Here is a 22,769-nt window from a genome sequence, read left to right as displayed (position 1 = left end):
TGATAGTCTTTCTCCATTTCAGCCAATTGACTTCAAATTAATGGCGCCCATCGAAAAAGACAAAACTGCTTCCATCCCTCCCAATACATAGACATCTTCGACCATTTCCAAATAGGCACAGATCATTTCACTGGCTTCGTTTTGATGGGTGTCTCATTTGGCCTTTTTTGGGCAACAAGTTGGTGTTAGCGACATTGAACGACTCTCAAATTAAACAATTAACAAAGTTCTCAAAATGGATTATCGTCCCCCTCGAAATGGAGCTGTAACCAAATGGATAAATGATTTAGAAATCTGAAATTCAATTATAGTCTTTCTCCAAATGGGCGCCATTCACTTGAAGTCCATTAGCTGAAATGGATCCCATTGAGAAAGACAAAAGGTTTAACTTCCACCCCTCCCAGTAAATGTAAGTCCATTTCCAAATGGGCTGAATAATTTCACTGGCTTCGTTTTGATGTGTGTCTCATTTGGCCTTTTTAGGAAAATACACTTGTCTTTTTTGGGCAACAAGTTGGTTGCATTGAACGACTAACACATGAAACGATTAACAAAGTTCTCAAAATGGATTATTTCCCCCCTCGAAATGGAGCTGTAACCAAATGGATAAACGATTTAGAAATCTGAAATTCAATTATAGTCTTTCTTCAAATGGGCGCCATTCACTTGAAGTCCATTGGCTGAAATAGATCCCATTGAGAAAGACAAAAGGATTAACTTCCGCCCCTCCCAAAAGGGCCGAATCATTTGACTGGCTTTGTTTTTATCTCATTTGGCCTTTTTAGCAAAATACACTTGTCTTAGTTGGGCAACAAGTCGGTGTTGAGTTGCATTGAACGACTAACTAAGTTTTCAAAATGGATTATTTTCCTTCCCTCGAAAAAATGGAGCTGTAACGAAGGAATGGATAAATGATTTGGAAATTAAATTATAGCCTTCCTCCAAATGGACGCCATTAATTTGAAGTCATTTGGCTGAAAATGGATCCCATTGAAAAAGACAAAAGGTTTAACGTCCACCCGCCCAGTAAATGGGCCACATCATTTCAGTTTTACCCCAGAAAGGGAACTTCTCGTCTCTAGAGGTTGATTCATATTGGAAAAATGCCGACCTGCTAATGTCACAGAATTAGACGTTAAGGCAAAAAGATTGATTGTTCCTCCGTGATATTGCCCCCGTTCACTGCAGGAAAGTTGCTCCTTTCTACCAAAGACTGTCGTATTATTGAAGAGTGTTGGCTTATCGGATTCATCTCGAAAGTTTGAGAACGTCCAAGAAGCAAAGACAGCTTTTACTGTCCTCTCAATCCACCCCACATCACTGGCTGTCAGCCGTAATGGCCACGAACATGACACCAACTTGAGTTCATTCCCAATTGTCTCAAAGATAGTGAACTTATAGTCCTCGTCTCGACTCCAGAGATATCTTCATCTGAAGGTCGACCAGTGAACAGCTCATTTCTGACCTTCACAAATGTCATGATTTTGAGCAAATAATTATCACATCTGTGCGGGAAGACAGACAGTGTTTTTCTTTGCAATTAATTCACAACATCGCTTAGAAATGTCAGCGAACAGCCTGTGATTTCATCAGAAATAAATACTTCATTTTCCCAGAGGTGGGAGAAGTACTCAGATCCTGTACTTGAGTAAAAGTAGAAGTACTCAGATCTTGTACTTTAGTAAAAGTAGAAGTACTCAGATATTGTACTTGAGTAAAAGTAGAAGTCTCAGATCTTGTACTTGAGTAAAAGTAGAAGTACTCAGATCTGGTACTTTAGTAAAAGTAGAAGTACTCAGATCTTGTACTTGAGTAAAAGTAGAAGTACTCAGATCTTGTACTTGAGTAAAAGTAGAAGTACTCAGATCCTGTACTTTAGTAAAAGTAGAAGTACTCAGATCTTGTAATTGAGTAAAAGTAGAAGTACTCAGATCCTGTACTTTAGTAAAAGTAGAAGTACTCAGATCCTGTACTTTAGTAAAAGTAGAAGTACTCAGATCTTGTACTTGAGTAAAAGTAGAAGTACTCAGATCCTGTACTTTAGTAAAAGTAGAAGTACTCAGATCCTGTACTTTAGTAAAAGTACTCAGATCTTGTAATTGAGTAAAAGTAGAAGTACTCAGATCTTGTACTTGAGTAAAAGTAGAAGTACTCAGATCTTGTACTTGAGTAAAAGTAGAAGTACTCAGATCTTGTAATTGAATAAAAGTAGAAGTACTCAGATCTTGTAATTGAGTAGAAGTAGAAGTACTCAGATCTTGTAATTGAGTAAAAGTAGAAGTACTCAGATCTTGTACTTGAGTAAAAGTAGAAGTCTCAGATCTTGTACTTGAGTAAAAGTAGAAGTACTTATATTTATTGATTATGAAAGTGTTCTCAAAGCTAGTGAAGGTGCAGCTAGTCTGAAGTACTTTGTAGACTGCAGGGTAGCTGGTGGATTTACTCCAGGTGGAACTAAAGTCTGATTCAACACTTGGTTAGATTTCACATCATTCATCCAGATCTGTGAAGTGACTAAAGGGATTAAAGACATGTAGTGGAGGAAAAGTACACCATGTACCTCTGAACTGTAGTGGAGTAGAAGTACTAAGTAGCATAACATGGAAATACTCAAGTAAAGTACAAGTATCTTAAATTGTACTTGAGTAAATGTACTTAGTTACTTCCCACCTCTGCATTCTCTTCATATTTCTTTGCACTGTGAACTGATTCCAGACAGACGTCCTCTCGATACAAACAGAGGAGATTTCTTTCCTCCTATATCCCAGCTTTGTTGATTGATGTCCTATTTTACCTCCGAACCCCATTAAACCGGGCCTGGCCTGCTTTTCTGTACTTGACAACTGCCATTGTGAAGGATGGTGACCGCGCCGCGAAGAAGTCTGCGAGCGATATTGTAATCTGTCATTGTCAGCCTGATAAAAAGCTGGAAATGGCTCCTAAGATAGATGGAAGGTATTCGTCGTGACCATGAACTGTTGTAGACAGGTGACTTAAACTCTATAATCTGCCTGAATCCATGAAAGGCAATTTTTCCTCTCTCTTCTGCGCACTACAATCTCTCTGTGTCAGTGTTAAGCTCGGGCTTAGCCCCCCGGCCGAACGCCTGTCGAACATCGAGCGCCTGATCCTGGCATTAAAACCTCCAACGCTTTGGTTTTCGGGGCTTTGCTGGCAGCGGGCGTCTCATAACGGGAGCTAATTACTAGCACTGTGATGAATCAATTCTCCTGGCTTTGCAGGGGAGGCGGGGCTTGGCTGTGTGTTGGAAAACAAAGGTCTCTTTTTGTTAAATGTTTACTCCTGTCCTCGGTGTACTCCCTGGTTGCCAAACGATTAGACACATCTGCTATGCGCAGCGTGGAAACATTACCTTCCTGCCTTTATGCAGGCGTCGAAGAAGCATTCAGAAAGCATTCCTTCAAGTATTACAGTTTTAACCAGAAATAATCCATGCGTTTTCTCCCAGTGGGCTGATTATGATGCATTGTGGGTCGATTATAAAAATGTAGGGGACGCAAAACGGCCATTTTCAATCCTAACAATGTCAGAAATGGATTCGACATCATCAATAACCTCAAAAAACAACCCTACGTTGTCCAAATCGGCAAAGCCACTTTTCTGCTCGTGCTATATCATAATATAAAAATCTGCTTATTAATGCTAAATAATTACTGGATCAGCGAGCTGCATGAGATACTGACAGGCTGTCAGGAAAGAGAGAGAGGGGGAGAGAGAGAGAGAGAGAGAGAGAGAGAGAGAGAGAGGGAGAGGGAGAGGGTGAGGGAGAGGGAGAGAGAGAGGGTGAGGGAGAGGGAGAGAGAGGGAGAGAGAGAGAGAGGGAGAGAGAGAGAGAAGGAGAGAGAGAGAGGGAGGGAGAGAGGGAGAGGGAGAGAGATGTAAAGTGATGTTTAAATATTCCATTTAGGCCCCGCCCCCTCGATCGGTATCGGCCGATACTGATTCCGGCGATCGGCCCCTACATTGGCGATCGGAGCATCCCTGCTCATTTGTATACACCATCTCGTTCTTCATGACTGCACGCACTTTATTCCAAATCTATTTCTACGATTTCAACCATATTAATGTAAACACTGCTATATGTGTTTCTGTTCTGCACCGCCACACCAAGTCAAGTTCCTCGTACCCGGTAACAACCCTGTTTCCGATGCTAATCGTGCAAATCGCCCGACGCGGTTAGCATCCGGCAGAACGTGTGCCGGTGAGCCCTAACGTACATGTATATCATAACATGTTGGGCTGCTCAGCATTTCCAGGTTCACCACGCTGACGAATAGACTGCATCCATCTGTCCGTCACGCTTTGAGATGGATGCTCGACGTCTTTCCCTCCCGCTGCTAATTGGAGGTGTGACGGGATGGCCTTCTTTTAAAGCAGCGGTCCCTCCTCATAAACGTATTAGCCACGGACCAGTGGACCGCAGAGGGAGGAGGATGCCGTAATGAAGCCGTCAACGGTTCTCTCCGATCAGCCTTACGTCGCCTGGAGCTAAAGAGAATCCACGTTTCTGACTGTCTTTAGATCCAGAAGAAACAATGACGAGGGGAGGAGTTATCGCCCGAGGAGTTCATTCATTTGAAAACTCGTTCGGCAGATTTCTAATTACCGTTTGATGATTTGTCTTTCAGCTCTTGATGATGTTCGGAGCTCGACTTCTACTTTTGGATCCCCAGTTGTGTAAAGTGACAAAGTAGATTTACTAAAGTGCTTAAGATAATTGTACTTTACTTTTTGTTGTGTCTTTGTACTTCTACTCCACTACAGTTCAGAGGTCAATGGTGTACTTTTCCTCCACCACATGTATTTAACACCTTTAGTTACTTCTCAGATCTGGATGAATGATGTGAAATCTAATCAAGTGTTGAATCAGACTTTAGTTCCACCTGGAGTAAATCCACCAGCTACCCTGCAGTCTACAAAGTACTTCAGACTAGCTGCACCTTGACCAGCTACCCTGCAGTCTACAAAGTACTTCAGACTAGCTGCACCTCCACCAGCTACCATGCAGTCTACAAAGTACTTCAGACTAGCTGCACCTCCACCAGCTACCCTGCAGTCTACAAAGTACTTCAGACTAGCTGCACCTTCACCAGCTACCCTGCAGTCTACAAAGTACTTCAGACTAGCTGCACCTTGACCAGCTACCCTGCAGTCTACAAAGTACTTCAGACTAGCTGCACCTTCACCAGCTACCCTGCAGTCTACAAAGTACTTCAGACTAGCTGCACCTCCACCAGCTACCCTGCAGTCTACAAAGTACTTCAGACTAGCTGCACCTTCACCAGCTTTGAGAACACTTTCATGATCAATCATTATAAAACATATCATATATATTATTCTGAAATGGATCAATCTGCACAACGACTACTTTCACTGTCTTTCACTATATTTAGATGAGAATACTTTTCTACTTTCACTTGAGGAACATTTTGAATGCAGGACTTTTACTGTAACAGAGTATTCCTACACTCTGGTACTTCTACTTTTACTCAAGTACAAGACCTGAGTACTTCTACTTTTACTCAATTACAAGATCTGAGTACTTCTACTTTTACTCAAGTACAAGGTCTGAGTACTTCTACTTTTACTCAAGTACAAGATCTGAGTACTTCTACTTGTACTCAAGTACAATATCTGAGTACTTCTACTTTTACTTAAGTACAATATCTGAGTACTTCTACTTTTACTCAATTACAAGATCTGAGTACTTCTACTTTTACTCAAGTACAAGGTCTGAGTACTTCTACTTTTACTCAAGTACAAGATCTGAGTACTTCTACTTGTACTCAAGTACAATATCTGAGTACTTCTACTTTTACTCAAGTACAATATCTGAGTACTTCTACTTTTACTCAATTACAAGATCTGAGTACTTCTACTTTTACTCAAGTACAAGATCTGAGTACTTCTACTTTTACTCAAGTACAAGATCTGAGTACTTCTACTTTTACTCAAGTACAAGGTCTGGGTACTTCTACTTTTACTCAAGTACAAGGTCTGAGTACTTCTACTTTTACTCAAGTACAAGGTCTGAGTACTTCTCCCCCCTCCGAGCTAACATCCTCTCGTCCCCCCCCCCCCCCATCAGTCGGCCGGTCCTGAGTGCCCTCGGACGTTTGGCCGCCTTTCACCATTCCCTCTTCAGTATTCCTCTCTTCGCCGCCCTTCCGTTCCACCTCCTCTCGCTAGACGTTGAAGCGTGATCAATATTTCCGTCATAACTCAGGAGAGTCACCTCTGCAGCGACATTACAATTCCTCGCTCCGTGCAATATAGTCCAAGTGTCCTGGCTCTGAAGAGATAGGGCTATTACCCAGAATACTAAAAGAGCGAGGAGGCCTTGCTGTGGGCGGGGATGTCCCCTCACTGCAGCACAGTCCTGTGTTTCCTCGTGGAGAGTAGCTCTCAGAGAAATACCGATACCAGGAGGAAGACATTACAGTGAGTACTCGGTGCTGCTCGTTCACGTGTGTTATACATAACAGCAATACTGAAGCCCACTGGGAGCGGTGTTAGCATCGACAGTCTGGCGCTAAGCTAGGAAACAGATTCTCCTGCCGTAAGCAAACGCCTCCGATTCGGCTAGCCGTTTGCAAAGCTACCTTTCCTTTCCTTCCTCCACTCCTCTTCCTCTCCCCCTTCCATGACCCGTCCCCTTCTCCCCGCCCTACAGCCGTTCCTCCATCCCACGCTCATTACCTTAAACCCATTAATCCCATTAAGTAGCCATTAGTGCTGATAACACCAAATGAACGTCAAGCTCCGACGGCTAATAACCACAGTCCCACCTCGGCACGTTCAACCCTGACGAGGAGAAAAGAGAGGCGGGAAAATAAACATGGGGGGTGTAGTGCAACACGAGTGTAGTACAGAGTAGTGTCGCTTTGTGTAGTAGCAAGTACTCCAGCTGAAGACAAAGAGACGAGGAGAAAGGAGGAAGCCAAACGTGTAGATATACTGCCGTACGTTGTGTATTTACTCGTGTCCGCTAGCCACGAGAAAGAGTGCGTCCTTCAGCTCCAAAGTGCTACATTTAACCCTGATCATCACGGGGATTTAAGAGCAACGAGAAGAAGGCGGATTTGTCAAACCGACCGTGTGAGCAGCATGAAATGCAAAGATTGTATCCTAAGAAGCGAACCCGAGCTCACGCGACCACAGTGGCTGTTGGAGAGAGAAATGAAAACCTGCTGAAGTAGGACTTTCAGGTCGCTGACGCGTTCAGGGTCTTTTCCCCACGAGCCTCAGAGGAGGACATGGAGGCGGCAGGAACAATAGAAAGCTCGTCCCGGTTGAACTCAAAACCAGAAGCTGGCTCGCGGTCACCGTGCTCGATGCCGCTCAGCGTGAGTGATGAGGAAGGACAAGGTTATGGCGGAGCGGGGGGGCGAGTCAGAGCTCCAGTCTGAGCCATTCATCAAGTGTGCACACTCCCTCAGACTGGAGAGAATTACACTCTTACTGGTGCAAACAGAATCTGAAGCAGAGATGGCCAAAGTCCACACATCCATTACTCCAGTAGAAGTACACATGCTCGTGTTTGAAAGTACTGACTAAACTTCTTTATTCAAGTGAAAGTAAAGAGGCTTTGAAGTGTACTTCAGTAAAAAGTACCCATAGCTAGCAGCTGTTTCACACATTAAGGAACCGGCTGTTTGGAAAATGAGAGAAGTAGAAAGTACAGGTATTTGAGTTCAACATGTGAGAAGTAGAAAGTACAGGTATTTGAGTTCAACATGTAAGAAGTAGAAAGTACAGGTATTTGAGTTCAACATGTGAGAAGTAGAAAGTACAGGTATTTGGGTTCAACATGTAAGAAGTAGAAAGTTCAGGTATTTGAGTTCAACATGTAAGAAGTAGAAAGTACAGGTATTTGGGTTCAACATGTAAGAAGTAGAAAGTACAGGTATTTGGGTTCAACATGTAAGAAGTAGAAAGTACAGGTATTTGGGTTCAACATGTAAGAAGTAGAAAGTACAGGTATTTGAGTTCAACATGTAAGAAGTAGAAAGTACAGGTATTTGGGTTCAACATGTGAGAAGTAGAAAGTATAGGTATTTGAGTTCCACATGTGAGAAGTAGAAAGTACAGGTATTTGTGTTCAACATGTAAGAAGTAGAAAGTACAGGTATTTGAGTTCAACATGTAAGAAGTAGAAAGTACAGGTATTTGTGTTCAACATGTGAGAAGTAGAAAGTACAGGTATTTGAGTTCAACATGTAAGAAGTAGAAAGTACAGGTATTTGTGTTCAACATGTAAGAAGTAGAAAGTACAGGTATTTGAGTTCAACATGTAAGAAGTAGAAAGTACAGGTATTTGAGTTCAACATGTAAGAAGTAGAAAGTACAGGTATTTGAGTTCCACATGTAAGAAGTAGAAAGTACAGGTATTTGAGTTCAACATGTAAGAAGTAGAAAGTACAGGTATTTGAGTTCCACATGTGAGAAGTAGAAAGTACAGGTATTTGAGTTCAAAATGTAAGAAGTAAAAGTAAAAAGTCGTCAGAAAAATAAGTAGTGGAGTAAAGTACTCATACCAGAAAAATGTACTTACGTACAGTAACAAAGTATTTGTACTCCACTTCTTCTATGTGGACGCTCGTTAGCAGGAATATTACGTTCACTACGTCTCACTCCTTCACTGCTGAGGATCTCTAAAGCCTCTTTTGATGCTCTGTGAACTCGACTTGTGTCTGGTCAACTGGCTCAATTTGTTTCACGACTCAGTGGGGTCTGTAAACAAGACTGGAATACTGAGGAGGGATGAGGAGAGGAGGGGGATGAAGGTCAGAGGAGAGAGAGTGCATGGGGCGTTCACTGTACTAATGGATATGTCTTTCAGCCGGGTAAATGGAAAATGGAAGTTTAAAGAGAATACTTTCAGGAAGGGAAGACAGAAGCATGGTAAAAAGAAGCATGTTGGTGGAAATGGAAAATGTAAGTGAAATTATGGGAGACAGGATCAAATTACGACTTTAGAGATTACATTACACGGGAGAATATCAAAAATAAAAATGCCTGATTGCAGGACAGAAGGAAATAAGCGGAATACTTTAATTAAATGAAGGATTGATCGGACAGTAAAGAAAGGTATGACGCAGATTAAACTACTGAAGAAGAATTACAGATTGATTGAAGCTGACAGGAAAAAGAAAGCTAACCCATGGCAGAATAAATAAGGGCTAATAAATGTCACTTTAAGAAAACAACAGGGAAGGAATCAAGGTAATAAAACCCTGAAATGAATGAACGATGTGAGACGGGAGCCAAATGAGAAGAAGCAGAGGAACAAATGAAAGAATGACAAAGCAGGAAGAGAGAATGAAACCACGGACGCACTCATAGATTATACATGTGTCGTCCTGGATGTGTCAGGAGTGTTTGCTCTCCTCTGTCTCCCATGGAGGAACCGGCTAAATCAATCGGAAGCTTCTCTTTCTTTTCTTCCTGTCCTCACAGCGGACCCCCGGTCACGATCAGTCCTCTCATGCTGGCACATCTGTAGCTTGCGGCAAAAATATCTCTTCCATACGTCCCTATTGTTCGGTTTTTTGATGCGTACCATTTGGATATAATAATAATAATAATAATAATAATATATGGGATTTTCATAGCGTTTTTCCCAATGCTCAAATACGCTTGACATAAAATCAGAACAGAAACAATACAAAGAAAACAAAAAACTTAAACAATAGTCCTAATGATGATCTATTGTGATGGTAGGGAGTTCCTAGAGGAGGTAAGAAATCAGATTACTCGCTTTGTATCTCTTAATTTAAAGCTATGGACACATCATACCTCTTCATTTACACTACACAAGTTAGCCATCAAGCTAGCATGGAGTTTGTAATTTAACTAACTAGCTAGTGACTGGTTGTGAGCTAACATGACATCTTACGGTACGTCCACACAGCAGCTTTTCAAATATCTTGAAAAGCTTGGAGCTGGGCGTGTCTGACAGCTTGGGGATTTTTTGCAAGCAATGCGACCAACAACCAATCACATGAATCTCCCGCCCCCGACATACAAAGCAAAAAACCCCGGGGATTTTATGCGAGCAATATATATATATATATATAAACTCCCCAAACAGGCGAAAGCCTACCAGTTCCCCCCCTGTCTCTGCCACCTCCCTCCATGCTGGTTCCTCCGGTTTGTATCCCGTTAATAGTTCTGGTCGTAAAGAACCGGGTGATTTGCTACCGTAACTTCTCGTTTGGAATATGAGGAAATGAACTGCGGTCTGGTTCTCCCTGCTTACACGCGGTTTGATTGGCTAGCGCTTCTACTGTCAGATTTGCATAAACGTGTTTGATTGGCTGGCGCTTCCAGCTCAGCTTCAAAAGTTGAACATTGCTCAACTTTGGAATCCTGGAGATCCTGGAAATCTTCGCTTCGCTCCCCCACAATGCAGTTCGGCGAAAAGCGAGGCAAAGTGACGTCATCCCCATTGAAAGTCAACGGGCAGAGAAGCGTTGGAAGCGGTGGAAGTTGCTTCTGAAGCTGCTGTGTGGACGTACCGTAACTCCCAGATGTTTAACTGGTTATCATTGTTCTGACTTTTTTTTCAATTGTGTTTCATCGCTAGCTAACACCACACATGTGTTAGAAAGCAGGTCATGATTGTGTCGCCGACACAAGTTAGTCATCAAGCTAATATAGAAAGATAGTGAATTCATTAGCTAGCACACTATCTAGGTAGAGACTGGTTTTGATTAAGTATGACAGTGTGTGCTTCATGGCTAGCTAAGACCACAGCTTTCCTGAACAGGGTTAGAAAGCGGGTCATGATTGGGTCAAAGTCAACGAGCATCCTTTAAAGATTGAAGCTCTCTGAGGACATGTAGAAAGAGATAATTGCAGGAGAAGACCTTTACCGTTATTAAACTCTCGCCAGATTGTTAAGGTTAGGCATTGCACTTGAATTGTTAAGGCTTTTGAACATCGAGGGAAAGCATCAAGATGCGGCCGTCAGATTTTTGGATGGATTGCTAGGTAATCATGTTGCTATAGTAACCATGCTTAGACACCTCCATAATCTCTGCGTTATCAGTCTTTTGAATAAATGATGATTCCTCGCAAACACATTTACATCAAACTCCGATGTTACCAAGCTCTCCAACTATCGCCTTCTAAAACTGTAATTCCAGAATCCTGTGTTGAGGGTCAAATGTAACAAGGTCCTAACATCTGTTGTGTTTATTGTTAGTTATATTATTATTAATATTATTAAACCAAATAAGGGTCTTTCAAACTAGGGTTTCAGGATGACTATGGATACTTATTTTATGGATCATTCTGCACAATTCAGCATTAAAGTAAACCTCAAAATCTTAGCATGTTTTTCTCCTCCATGTATTGACTTCGGAAAATGTGTGAACTGTTGCACAAGTGCAGTCTCACGGAGCGTCCACACTACAGCTCCAAAAAAAGCTTGGAGCTGGGCGTGTCTGGAGCTTGGGGATTTTATTCAAGCAACACGGCCAACAACCAATCACATGAATCTCCCGCCCCCGACATACAAAGCAAAAAACCCCGGGGATTTTATGGGAGCAATATATATATATATAAACTCCCCAAACAGGCGAAAACCTTCCAGTTCCCCCCACTGTCTCTGCCACCTCCCTCCATGCTGGTTCCTCCGGTTTGTATCCCGGTAGGTGAAGAGGGTCTGGTCATACAAAACCGGGTGATTCGCTACGGCGATAGTTAGTTTCTCCTCCGACTTTTTTTGAAATATAGAAATGAACGGCGGGATATCTCTCCCAGCTTAGACGCGGTTTGATTGGCTACGGCTTCAGCTGTCAGATTTTCCGAAACTGGATTTGATTGGCTGGCGCTGGCTACTCGACTACGCCGGAGACGGCGAAGACGGACCGCTCTGCTACCCACAATTCAGTTCGGCGAAAAGGCGAGGCAACGTGACGTCACCCCATTGAAAGTGAATGGGCAAATTGGAGTTGTAGTGTGGACGGGCCGTTACACACCCCCCCCCCCTCACTGCTTCCCTCTCATTTGGTTCCCTTTTCCTCCAGAGTGTATTAAGGAGCTGTCAGGCTGTTGATTGTGTTAACGAGATTCATGCAGCGGCGTAGTTAGCTGGTCGGGGACAAACACACAGAAACAGAGAAAGCATGAATGAGCGAGAGAGCTCACGCTACGCCTGACAGCCGGGACCGAGGGTGGAAACTCACATCGGGCTCCGACTGCTAACAACCACACAACGAGACGATTACATAAAGTACGGCCTGAGTGTCTTCATCACAGATTGCTCTGAAACCCAATAACCCAAAAAGAAGAGAAAGAAACATGAACTCTAATTATGTTAAGGGTCGTTTGTTGTGTTGGAAATCATCGAAGCTTGCTGACGTCGGCTGGAGGTTTGTTCTAACACACTGCCGGAGAGCACTTTCCTCTGCATCTAACTGTCTTTATTACATCACATTAGAAGAATGGAAAATATATAAAAGCCATCCATTCAAATAACTGTCCTGTCGGGCTGTTCAAACCCTGATGTGTAAAGGTCAGCGCAGCACGGGTCGCACTACATCTCCCTGGGTTGTCGCCAAACTACAGCTGAGGAGAAATAAAAAAGAAATGGTCTCCAAAATGGACTCGTGAAGATTCCTCGCAGTACATCCGATCACATTCCCAGCCGGTCAGGAGGGACGTTCTGCAGCCGCGGCAGTTTAATAATACACACGTTGGTCACGGTAACCCCCCCCCCCCCCACCACCCCTCCCAGTTGAGCTGCGATATCCCACGAACAAACCAAATAATGGGTTATGCCATTATGGGTTCAGCAAAAAGACAAATAAGCTCCATGGCAGCATTCATTAACATGAGGTTCACCGCTGCACATTCCCGCAGTCCTGTGCTGGGTGGACAACACATTGGGACACCTATTCATTTCACCTGTATATTAAAAACATATATAACTCCTCCGGGTTTTATTAGTTCCAATCGTGGAGGTTTTACAGGGGTGCAATACGAGGGGAATCGTGCAATTTAATTTATTATTTATGTATGTACATATTCCCTATCAAGTCTATTTTAAGTCCCATTTATTGTTTTTTTTGTTTTTATAGTGTCTTGTTGTTGCTTGTTGGCACCTTGAGTGTATTGTAATTTCGTTGTACCTGTGCAATGACACCATTAAAGATCCATCTATCTTTATTCCTCTAAGTTAGCGCTTTGGTGTAGCCAAACCCTCAGCTGATTGGCGCAATTGCAATTTGAATAAAGCCAATTCTTAAAGGTGGGGTAGGTAAGTTTCAGAAACCGGCTCGAGATACACTTGTTGTTATATTCCATGGAATGCTCTTAACATCCCGATAGCAATGAATATCTGAAGTGCTTTGACAACAAATCCATAAAAAAATGTCATCTGTAGAAGCCGTAATACTGTCAAAAGTACGATGGCCTACCTGCCTGTCAGCCTGCCATCGGGGCACACACTTATCTCGTGCCCTCATTGGTCATGTGCTCGTTCGTGTGTGTTGGAGGCGGGGCTCTGTGAGGAAGTGGCAGATTTTCTCCGGTTGTGTATTTTCAAATTCTAGCGCACTCGAGCCGGTTTCTCAAACTTACCTACCCCACCTTTAAGCCAATTTACAAGATGATAGGAAATAGATGTAAACGTTTGATTCATTTCCAGAGCATTTTAAAAGTATACACAAGCTTTATTTTCCAGGTCATCAAGGAAGATGCTTCTAAGTTATGTTAAAAAGTAAATACATGTAGGTATATGATACAATACATAATATACTGGCATTGGAGAGGAGACTTCAATACAGGAAGGTGGGATGTCGTAAGGGCGCTAATGTTTTGTACACTCAAACTTAATGAAAGTAAATATACAGCATCCATTCTGAAAACTAAGACATCAGTATTTAACATGCAACAAGGCTTTGTGAAATTCAAGTTTGTTCTGAAGCACTGAAAGGTCTGTCCGGTCCAATTACTCCAACATTTTGGGGATTTTTTCCGAACGTCTTGTATTATTCATACACTTTAATGAATATGGAGGGTTGCCCCAGTTTTCTAATGTGGTACAAACGTATTAATGTCCAACTGTGTTCCCGAATGAGAGAAAGTTTAATATAGAAACCTCTGACATGAGTCTTTATGGGAGCTTCCATTCAGGGAGAGGTCATTATTATATTAACATCATCACCAGAATCCTCATCGTCATCATTATCATGAGATCATTGCGCAGCAGACTTGTGGGAGAGAGCCACATTGCCTTGACCACCAAAACAAGCACTCGGTTATTGCGTGGATACCAAGGAATGTAGCCACCATGATAACAAGAGACCCCAGATATCTTAACGGGATGTTGTTGACCTATGGGAGGCTAGAAGTGCAGGGAAAGGGTCGGGGTTTGGGGATCTAACACCTGGTTGTATACACGTTGAACATTTACCTTTGTGGAACACTGCAAAGAGCAAATGAAAGAGATCGACAAATTGAGAACAAACGAAAAACATTGAGATGATTAAAACACAAAGCAACAGAATTGTAGTAACATCTATGGACATCTTTGTTTTAATGAAACACATGAATACAAACCTTCCTTTGCGATGTATTAAACCCTTCAGAAAGGCATTTACAGTAAGACAATGTAATGAAATGCAGAAACAACACATTACCATTGTGTCGTTACTTTTCCTGATCGATCCGACCGAGCCATAGAGGCAGCTCCTACCTTTAAAATTCGGTCGAATTCTGGCGTCGTAACCCGAGACTTTGCCCATGAGTTTGTCCAGGAACTCGGAGGGCGGCATCGGGGTGGCAGCTTTCCTCGCCGCAGCTTCTTTCGATGCTGCCAGGCTAGAAAATAGAATGGAAAATGTGCTGAGAAAAAAAAAAAGCATAAAGAAGAAAAAACAATGATTATAATGAGAAAGAGAACTTTGATAATAACTAGATTAGATAACGCAGTTAATCATAACACTTCTCTGTATGAGTTGTTGAGCCATCCAAAGTTATTTATAGTCTTCAACAGCATTTGGCGCGTTCACACCGCAGTACTTTTCACACTTTAGTTCCGATATAGTTCCGAAATGTCGAGTTCACACCAAAAAGAGCCGGAACTAAAATGAGTTCATGAGAACCTTTTTTACCCCCTTTTTCCGTCGCTGCGAGAGAGCAGGGACTTTCGTGGGAGAAAAAGGTTCCTATTTCTGATTGGCTGGGCGGATTGCAAACCACGCCCCGTACAACTCCCAAAAGGTTTTGTGAAGCCGCCATTTTATTATCCTCGCATTAGCATTATTAGCATTAGCATTAGCCCAGCGCAGAAACGCAGAGAGACTAACTTATGGCAACACAAAATAAAACATGGGAGCGGTGGAGATGAGGAGGTGTCGGCGTTCTGGCGATTTACTCGGAAGGCTTCAGTAGAAGCTGCTGGGACTCCCAGCAGCTTCTACTGAAGCCTTCCCCAACTCCGGGGACTTCCGGCCGGGGACTCCGGGCGGCAGTATACGCCGTGAAGTGGTTTGCGGCCTGCCAGTAAACCCAAAGCAGAAGAAGAAGAAGTGACGTCGTCAGCGGCTTCATTTGCCTAATAATCCCTCAGGGACTTATTCCGGTGTGAACGCGATCTGTACTTAGTGCATGAGAACTAAAGAGTTCTCATGCACTAAGTTCTCATGAACCTTTGTGGGGAAAGTACTGCGGTGTGTATGGATACAAGCAGCCAAGCAACTGGACATATTATCCTAAACTACTAACCCTAATCATAACCCTAGGCCTCCGGTCAACAACTACTACACTCAAATGACTCAAAACAGCCTTGAATAGCATTATGTGCCACAAAAGGCGCACCTTAAAGCCTAAAAGCCATCAAACATGTTTCAACAATCCTTTCGTCAAGGATTCATCAAACCACCTTCTGGAAAAACCAGCCTTGATTCACAACATGACATATTCACTGTTATGTCTCGGGTTATTTTGTGAGTTATCGCTACACATGTTTTTCGCTTGTCATTTCAATCTTCTATTTATATTCATTTCAAATGTCCATGTACACATCTTCCAATTAGATGAATTGGCACAGACTAATGCCGGTTAATGCCCCACCCCAACATCACAAAAAGGAAATGACAGTATTTCATGGAAGACAAATTAAATAACATGGGGATGAATAACAACATCAGAACTTGATTAGCATTAAGGATGCCACTTAAGCCACTAGCCATCAAACATGTTTCACATCCTGTCTTCCAGAATTCATCAAACTTCATCCCTATAAGTGAAAACCAGACTCGAAATGACGTAGAATCAAAACACCTTTTTCATAGGTCAATGTGTGAGTTATTGCTAATATCCATTTCTACGTTTTCCAATGATATTAAGTAACAGGCTTTTGCAGCTTAATGTCCCCTCCCAACATCACACGAAGGAAATGGTGATCATTTTTCACGAAGACACGAAGGTTTGCACCACATGTTCTCGAGGGGTCAGCAGTGGCTCATAGCCTCTCTTAACGAACACCAGGTCGAAGACGCATCTGGAGAATCAATAAGGATTCTGCATTTCCGCAAAGAACACTTGATTGTTTTTCCTGAGACGAACAAAACAAAATCCTTGTCCTTAAATTATATATGTGTCCATCATGTGCTTCGTACATTTAACTCCAAGAAACCTGGCTATAAGAATACATTCTGTGTTTGAAAATCGTTTAATGAAATTATTATTTATTCCACTTATGGTATGTTTTAAGAAGAAATACAAGAATGCACGATGCATACAAGGGGTGTATGAAACCGAGGCATTATCACTTTACATTTTGTACGAAAACAGAACGAAAATATTAGTCATTTGTAAAGAAATTAATTAATTTCATTCATATCGTTTTACTCCTGAAGACTCGTAGACACTGGGCTGAAGATCCGTCGCCAGCAGATTAGATAACGTCTTCATTACGTAGTGTTGTCCAATGAAGAACATTGGTTCCAAAATCCTTGTCTGAATAACTTTAAATTATATATTTGTCCATCATGTGTTTTCCAAACATTGTATATATGTATATACATTTAACTCCAAGAAAGTCGGCTATAAAAATACCTCCATGTTTGCTAACTGTATACCGTATAATGAAATCTTTATTTATGCCACATATATAAAAGCGGTGTATGAAACCGAGGAATTATCACTTTATATTTTGTACGAAGACAGAACGAAAATATTAGTAATTTGTAAAGCAACTAATTAAATAATTCATGGTTTCATTCATATCGTTTTACTCCTGAAGACTCGTAGACACTGGGCTGAAGATCCGTCGCCAGCAGATTAGATAACGTCTTCATTACGTAGTGTTGTCCAATGAAGAACATTGGTTCCAAAATCCTTGTCTGAATAACTTGAAATTATATATTTGTCCATCATGTGTTTTCCAAACAATGTATATATGTATATATGTATATACATTTAACTCCAAGAAAGTCGGCTATAAAAATACCTCCATGTTTGCTAACTGTATACCGTATAATGAAATATTTATTTATGCCACATATATAAAAGCGGTGAATGAAACAGAGGAATTATCACTTTATGTTTTACTAAGACACAACAACAAACAAATTAGTAATGTATACATTTAATTAAATAATTCATGGTTCCATTCATATCGATGTACTCGCTTGCACTTACAGTAAGGCGGGTCCCTTCCCACCTGATTCGATAAATGCATTATCATTTAACTTCATTACCTTCTTTCTTAATCTAATTAAAAAAGTGAATAATTAAAAGCAAACCTTTACAGTGCATGCTGACAGCAGTGAAATGCATTAGGGGTTATTGCACACCGTCTTTCTTAAAGTAGTTATTTAAACTAATGCTCTAATCACTTAACCAGCCGGCGTCCTGCATCGATTTCCCAATGAGCCGCACAATGGACTCCTTTTACCGTATTAAGCCCCTCGTGCTCATTAAAGGCTCTCTGCATAACTTTCTGGAGCCGCAGACACACAACGACTGCAGCTTTAACAATCAATAACACACACACACACACACACACACACACACACACACACACACACACACACACACACACACACACACACACACACACACACACACACACACACACACACACACACACACACACACACATGGTGGATCGATCCAAGCGGCATGTGTACTTACATTATTGCAAAATAAACAAGACTACTGACATTAACGAGGATGCAACGCAACCAATATCTATAGAATATACACACACACACACACACACACACACACACACACACACACACACACACACACACACACACACACACACACACACACACACACACACACACACACACACACACCACACACACACACACACACACACACACACACACACACACACACACACACAACACACACACACACACACACACACACACACTTGTAAGGATCCCAATTCTTAACTTTAATCAAAACTAAAGTATTTTCTTTACCTTAAGCCCAAAGTCTTATCCCTGAATCGGACCTAAGAATATACTTATATTTTGTACTTGAGTATAAATATCTTTGTGCCACTTCATCACACTCTATTCATGGCATACTTGCTAAATACTTTAAATGATGTGCATACTCATACTACTAAACTATTTAGTAGTACAAAACATGTCAAACATTTGCTCCAAGTTCACGAAAAACAACATCAAATTGTGAGTGATGAAACCAGCATATGTTACTTATATAATAACACACACTTTAACTTTCAGGACATTTTGCAAATACTACTTTTAACTCAGGAATTGAATTTGCAATGTCGTATTAGACCGTGGTATTTCTTAAATTACTTAAAGAGTACCTTTCCACAACTGCTCATCTATAACTCGAGGAGAAACGGCGAGGTTATCAGTAATTTATGTGGCTTTTACTTCTCGTGTTTCCGGCTGCAAGGACATTTTAAAACAGGCGAGTGTTGGATATAATATATACAATAGTTTGCAGCGTGAGTTGGATTGAATTAAAGTGACAGTGACTCGGTTCAGAGCGGGAGTGACCCGTGGCCTCGCAGGGGAACTGCATTAGCAGTTGTGGTGCAGTTTGTGTGATTGCATCACTTCCCGCTGCGCCTGGAGAAAGAGAACGGACAGCAGCGTGATCCGGCTATAAATACGCTGCTGTACTGACCCATTTCATCCGAGTGCAGACGCACAACGAGCGACTCGACAACTGCACACAGGAAGCTCCATCCAGCTCTTTTTAAAGAGTCCTCTCCTGCTGATGTTCAGGTTCATCTCAGTATGTAGTATCTCCACTTTAAAGAGTCCTCTCCTGCTGATGTTCAGGTGTATATCAGTATGTAGTGTCTCTACTTTAAAGAGTCCTCTCCTGCTGATGTTCAGGTTCATCTCAGTATGTAGTATCTCCACTTTAAAGAGTCCTCTCCTGCTGATGTTCAGGTGTATATCAGTATGTAGTGTCTCTACTTTAAAGAGTCCTCTCCTGCTGATGTTCAGGTGTATATCAGTATGTAGTGCCTCTACTTTAAAGAGTCCTCTCCTGCTGATGTTCAGGTGTATATCAGTATGTAGTGTCTCTACTTTAAAGAGTGCTCTCCTGCTGATGTTCAGGTGTATATCAGTATGTAGTGTCTCTACTTTAAAGAGTCCTCTCCTGCTGATGTTCAGGTGTATATCAGTATGTGGTGTCTCTACTTTAAAGAGTCCTCTCCTGCTGATGTTCAGGTGTATATCAGTATGTAGTGCCTCTACTTTAAAGAGTCCTCTCCTGCTGATGTTCAGGTGTATATCAGTATGTAGTGTCTCTACTTTAAAGAGTCCTCTCCTGCTGATGTTCAGGTGTATATCAGTATGTAGTGTCTCTACTTTAAAGAGTCCTCTCCTGCTGATGTTCAGGTGTATATCAGTATGTAGTGCCTCTACTTTAAAGAGTCCTCTCCTGCTGATGTTCAGGTGTATATCAGTATGTAGTGTCTCTACTTTAAAGAGTCCTCTCCTGCTGATGTTCAGGTGTATATCAGTATGTAGTGTCTCTACTTTAAAGAGTACTCTCCTGCTGATGTGCAGGTGTATATCAGTATGTAGTGTCTCTACTTTAAAGAGTCCTCTCCTGCTGATGTTCAGGTGTATATCAGTATGTAGTGTCTCTACTTTAAAGAGTCCTCTCCTGCTGATGTTCAGGTTCATCTCAGTATGTAGTATCTCCACTTTAAAGAGTCCTCTCCTGCTGATGTTCAGGTGTATATCAGTATGTAGTGTCTCTACTTTAAAGAGTCCTCTCCTGCTGATGTTCAGGTGTATATCAGTATGTAGTGTCTCTACTTTAAAGAGTCCTCTCCTGCTGATGTTCAGGTTCATCTCAGTATGTAGTATCTCCACTTTAAAGAGTCCTCTCCTGCTGATGTTCAGGTGTATATCAGTATGTAGTGTCTCTACTTTAAAGAGTCCTCTCCTGCTGATGTTCAGGTGTATATCAGTATGTAGTGCCTCTACTTTAAAGAGTCCTCTCCTGCTGATGTTCAGGTGTATATCAGTATGTAGTGTCTCTACTTTAAAGAGTCCTCTCCTGCTGATGTTCAGGTGTATATCAGTATGTAGTGTCTCTACTTTAAAGAGTACTCTCCTGCTGATGTTCAGGTGTATATCAGTATGTAGTGTCTCTACTTTAAAGAGTCCTCTCCTGCTGATGTTCAGGTGTATATCAGTATGTAGTGTCTCTACTTTAAAGAGTCCTCTCCTGCTGATGTTCAGGTTCATCTCAGTATGTAGTATCTCCACTTTAAAGAGTCCTCTCCTGCTGATGTTCAGGTGTATATCAGTATGTAGTGTCTCTACTTTAAAGAGTCCTCTCCTGCTGATGTTCAGGTGTATATCAGTATGTAGTGTCTCCACTTTAAAGAGTCCTCTCCTGCTGATGTTCAGGTGTATATCAGCATGTAGTGTCTCTACTTTAAAGAGTCCTCTCCTGCTGATGAGTTAGTGCTGCCACACTTCCACAGTGAGTTAGATAAAGTTATGAGATGTGTTTGTAAGGAATAATTCATACATGTTCCCGTTGCAGCACTCAGAGGTCCAGAGAAGAATCAATGATTGAAAACAGACAACATGAATTCCTGAGGAAGTTCAGGCGACAGAGTTTAGCTGAACTGACTTCCAAGTGTTCAGAGGAGTGTGTACGTCATACGAGTGTGTGTGAACCTGTTTGAATACAGTATTGGCAAGTAACTAAGTACATATACTCTAAAGTACAAGCACCTCAAAGTAGTATTTGAGTTCCTGCCTCAGATACTACTACTTCTTCATACTACATGTATGCGACAGCTATAAAAATGGCAGAATAAAAACTCCCTTTTTTTAGGGATGTTAGCCTCTGCAGACCGTTTACATGCACTAAACCCTATAGCACACACCACAGGGAAAGGGAGAGTCGACACATAACAATAGGGCTTCTTTAAGAACTACTTTACTTAGAGGTAAAGGATGTACTTCCTCCTTCTGCTTATTTATACTTCTTCATTCAGTCTCTGTGCACATGCACGCCTTTTGAGTAGGGTTTGAAAATTCCAGGAATGTTCAAAGATGGAAACTTTCCACGGGAATAAACTGGGAATTTTCTAAATTGAAGGTTGGCTGGTTGGGGGTGAGTAATATTTAACTCAACATTCATGTTTTTGTTCTTCAATGAAACAAATGATTTATCAATCAAATAATTAAAACTCGTTCTACTTACAAATAAATCAGTTGAAATGTCAAGTTTTTTAATTAATCATTTTGTATGGATGTTTTCTTATGACAAAACAAACATATATGTATGCTTGGATACGATACAATTCCATTACATTACCCTCAATACTCAGTTAGTTCCCATCACTTTTAAATGTTATTTTATCTTGTTCTAATAACTTTTATATTCTATTTTATCATGTTTTATCACCACTGTAAAGCGTCTTTGAGCACCTGGAAAAGCGCTTTTAAATGCAATGTATTATTATTATTATTATTATTATTATTATTATTATAATAAATTCCCATAATTCCCATGGAAGGTTTCCAATATGGAATATTTCCCCAGTTTAACTTCCCATGGAAACTTGCGGGAAATGTTCCGCCTCTTTGCAACTTCCTCATGAGACATGAGCATAAGCGGAATGTGTCCTCTTTCAGAAGATAAGAACAGATTCCGCTTCTTGTCCAACTTTATTTATATAGCACTTTAAAACCTTCAGACCAAAGTGCTGTACAGAGAGATAAGCTCACACAACACAATATAAATACATTTAAAATGCAAGATACAAACGCAAAACAAACCAGAAGAAACGTAATAATTAAAAAATAAGTAACAGCCATATAATAAAAACAATAGACCTCTGAAAGCAAATAAAAGCAACAATCCACTTGTTTCCGAATGCCAAGGAGAAGAGGTGGGTTTTAAGACGGGATGTGAAAGCAGTCGGTGTGGGAGCCTGTCTGGTGAGCGAGGGCAGGGCGTTCCACAGGTTAGGGGCGGCAGCAGAGAAAGCCCGGTCCCCTCTGCGCTTACACTTTGTTTTGGCACCCTCGGGAGCAACTGATCAGCTGACCTGAGAGTGCGAGTGGGCGTGTAGCTGTGTAACATTGTCAGGTTTCATATGATTGTTTAGTGCCTCTACTGTGATATGTGACAACTCAACTGTAGCCTTTCAAGACCATTTACATGCACTACAACCTAGAGAGCACACTTCAGGGAAAGGAACTGCCAAACAAATAATAAGGTTTCTTTCAGAAGTACTTTACTCG

The 22,769-nt window shown here is 41.6% G+C and overlaps 1 protein-coding gene across 1 annotated transcript in view; it reads right to left on the bottom strand.

Moving 5' to 3' along the window:
* Positions 1-14,835, bottom strand: part of glra1 (glycine receptor, alpha 1) — a 99,662-nt gene extending 84,827 nt beyond the window's left edge. The window contains exon 1 of the mRNA XM_071204711.1: positions 14,729-14,835. Coding sequence (XP_071060812.1) covers positions 14,729-14,807 — 79 coding nt within the window. The 5' untranslated portion in view covers positions 14,808-14,835. The remainder of the gene's footprint in view (positions 1-14,728) is intronic.
* Positions 14,836-22,769: the final 7,934 nt, after the last annotated feature.

This window comes from Pseudochaenichthys georgianus, chromosome 10 (genome assembly GCF_902827115.2).
Source record: "Pseudochaenichthys georgianus chromosome 10, fPseGeo1.2, whole genome shotgun sequence".
Classification (NCBI taxonomy): Eukaryota; Metazoa; Chordata; class Actinopteri; order Perciformes; family Channichthyidae; genus Pseudochaenichthys; species Pseudochaenichthys georgianus.
Note: the sequence above shows the minus strand (reverse complement) of the source record. Positions and strands in the feature narration are given on the sequence as shown.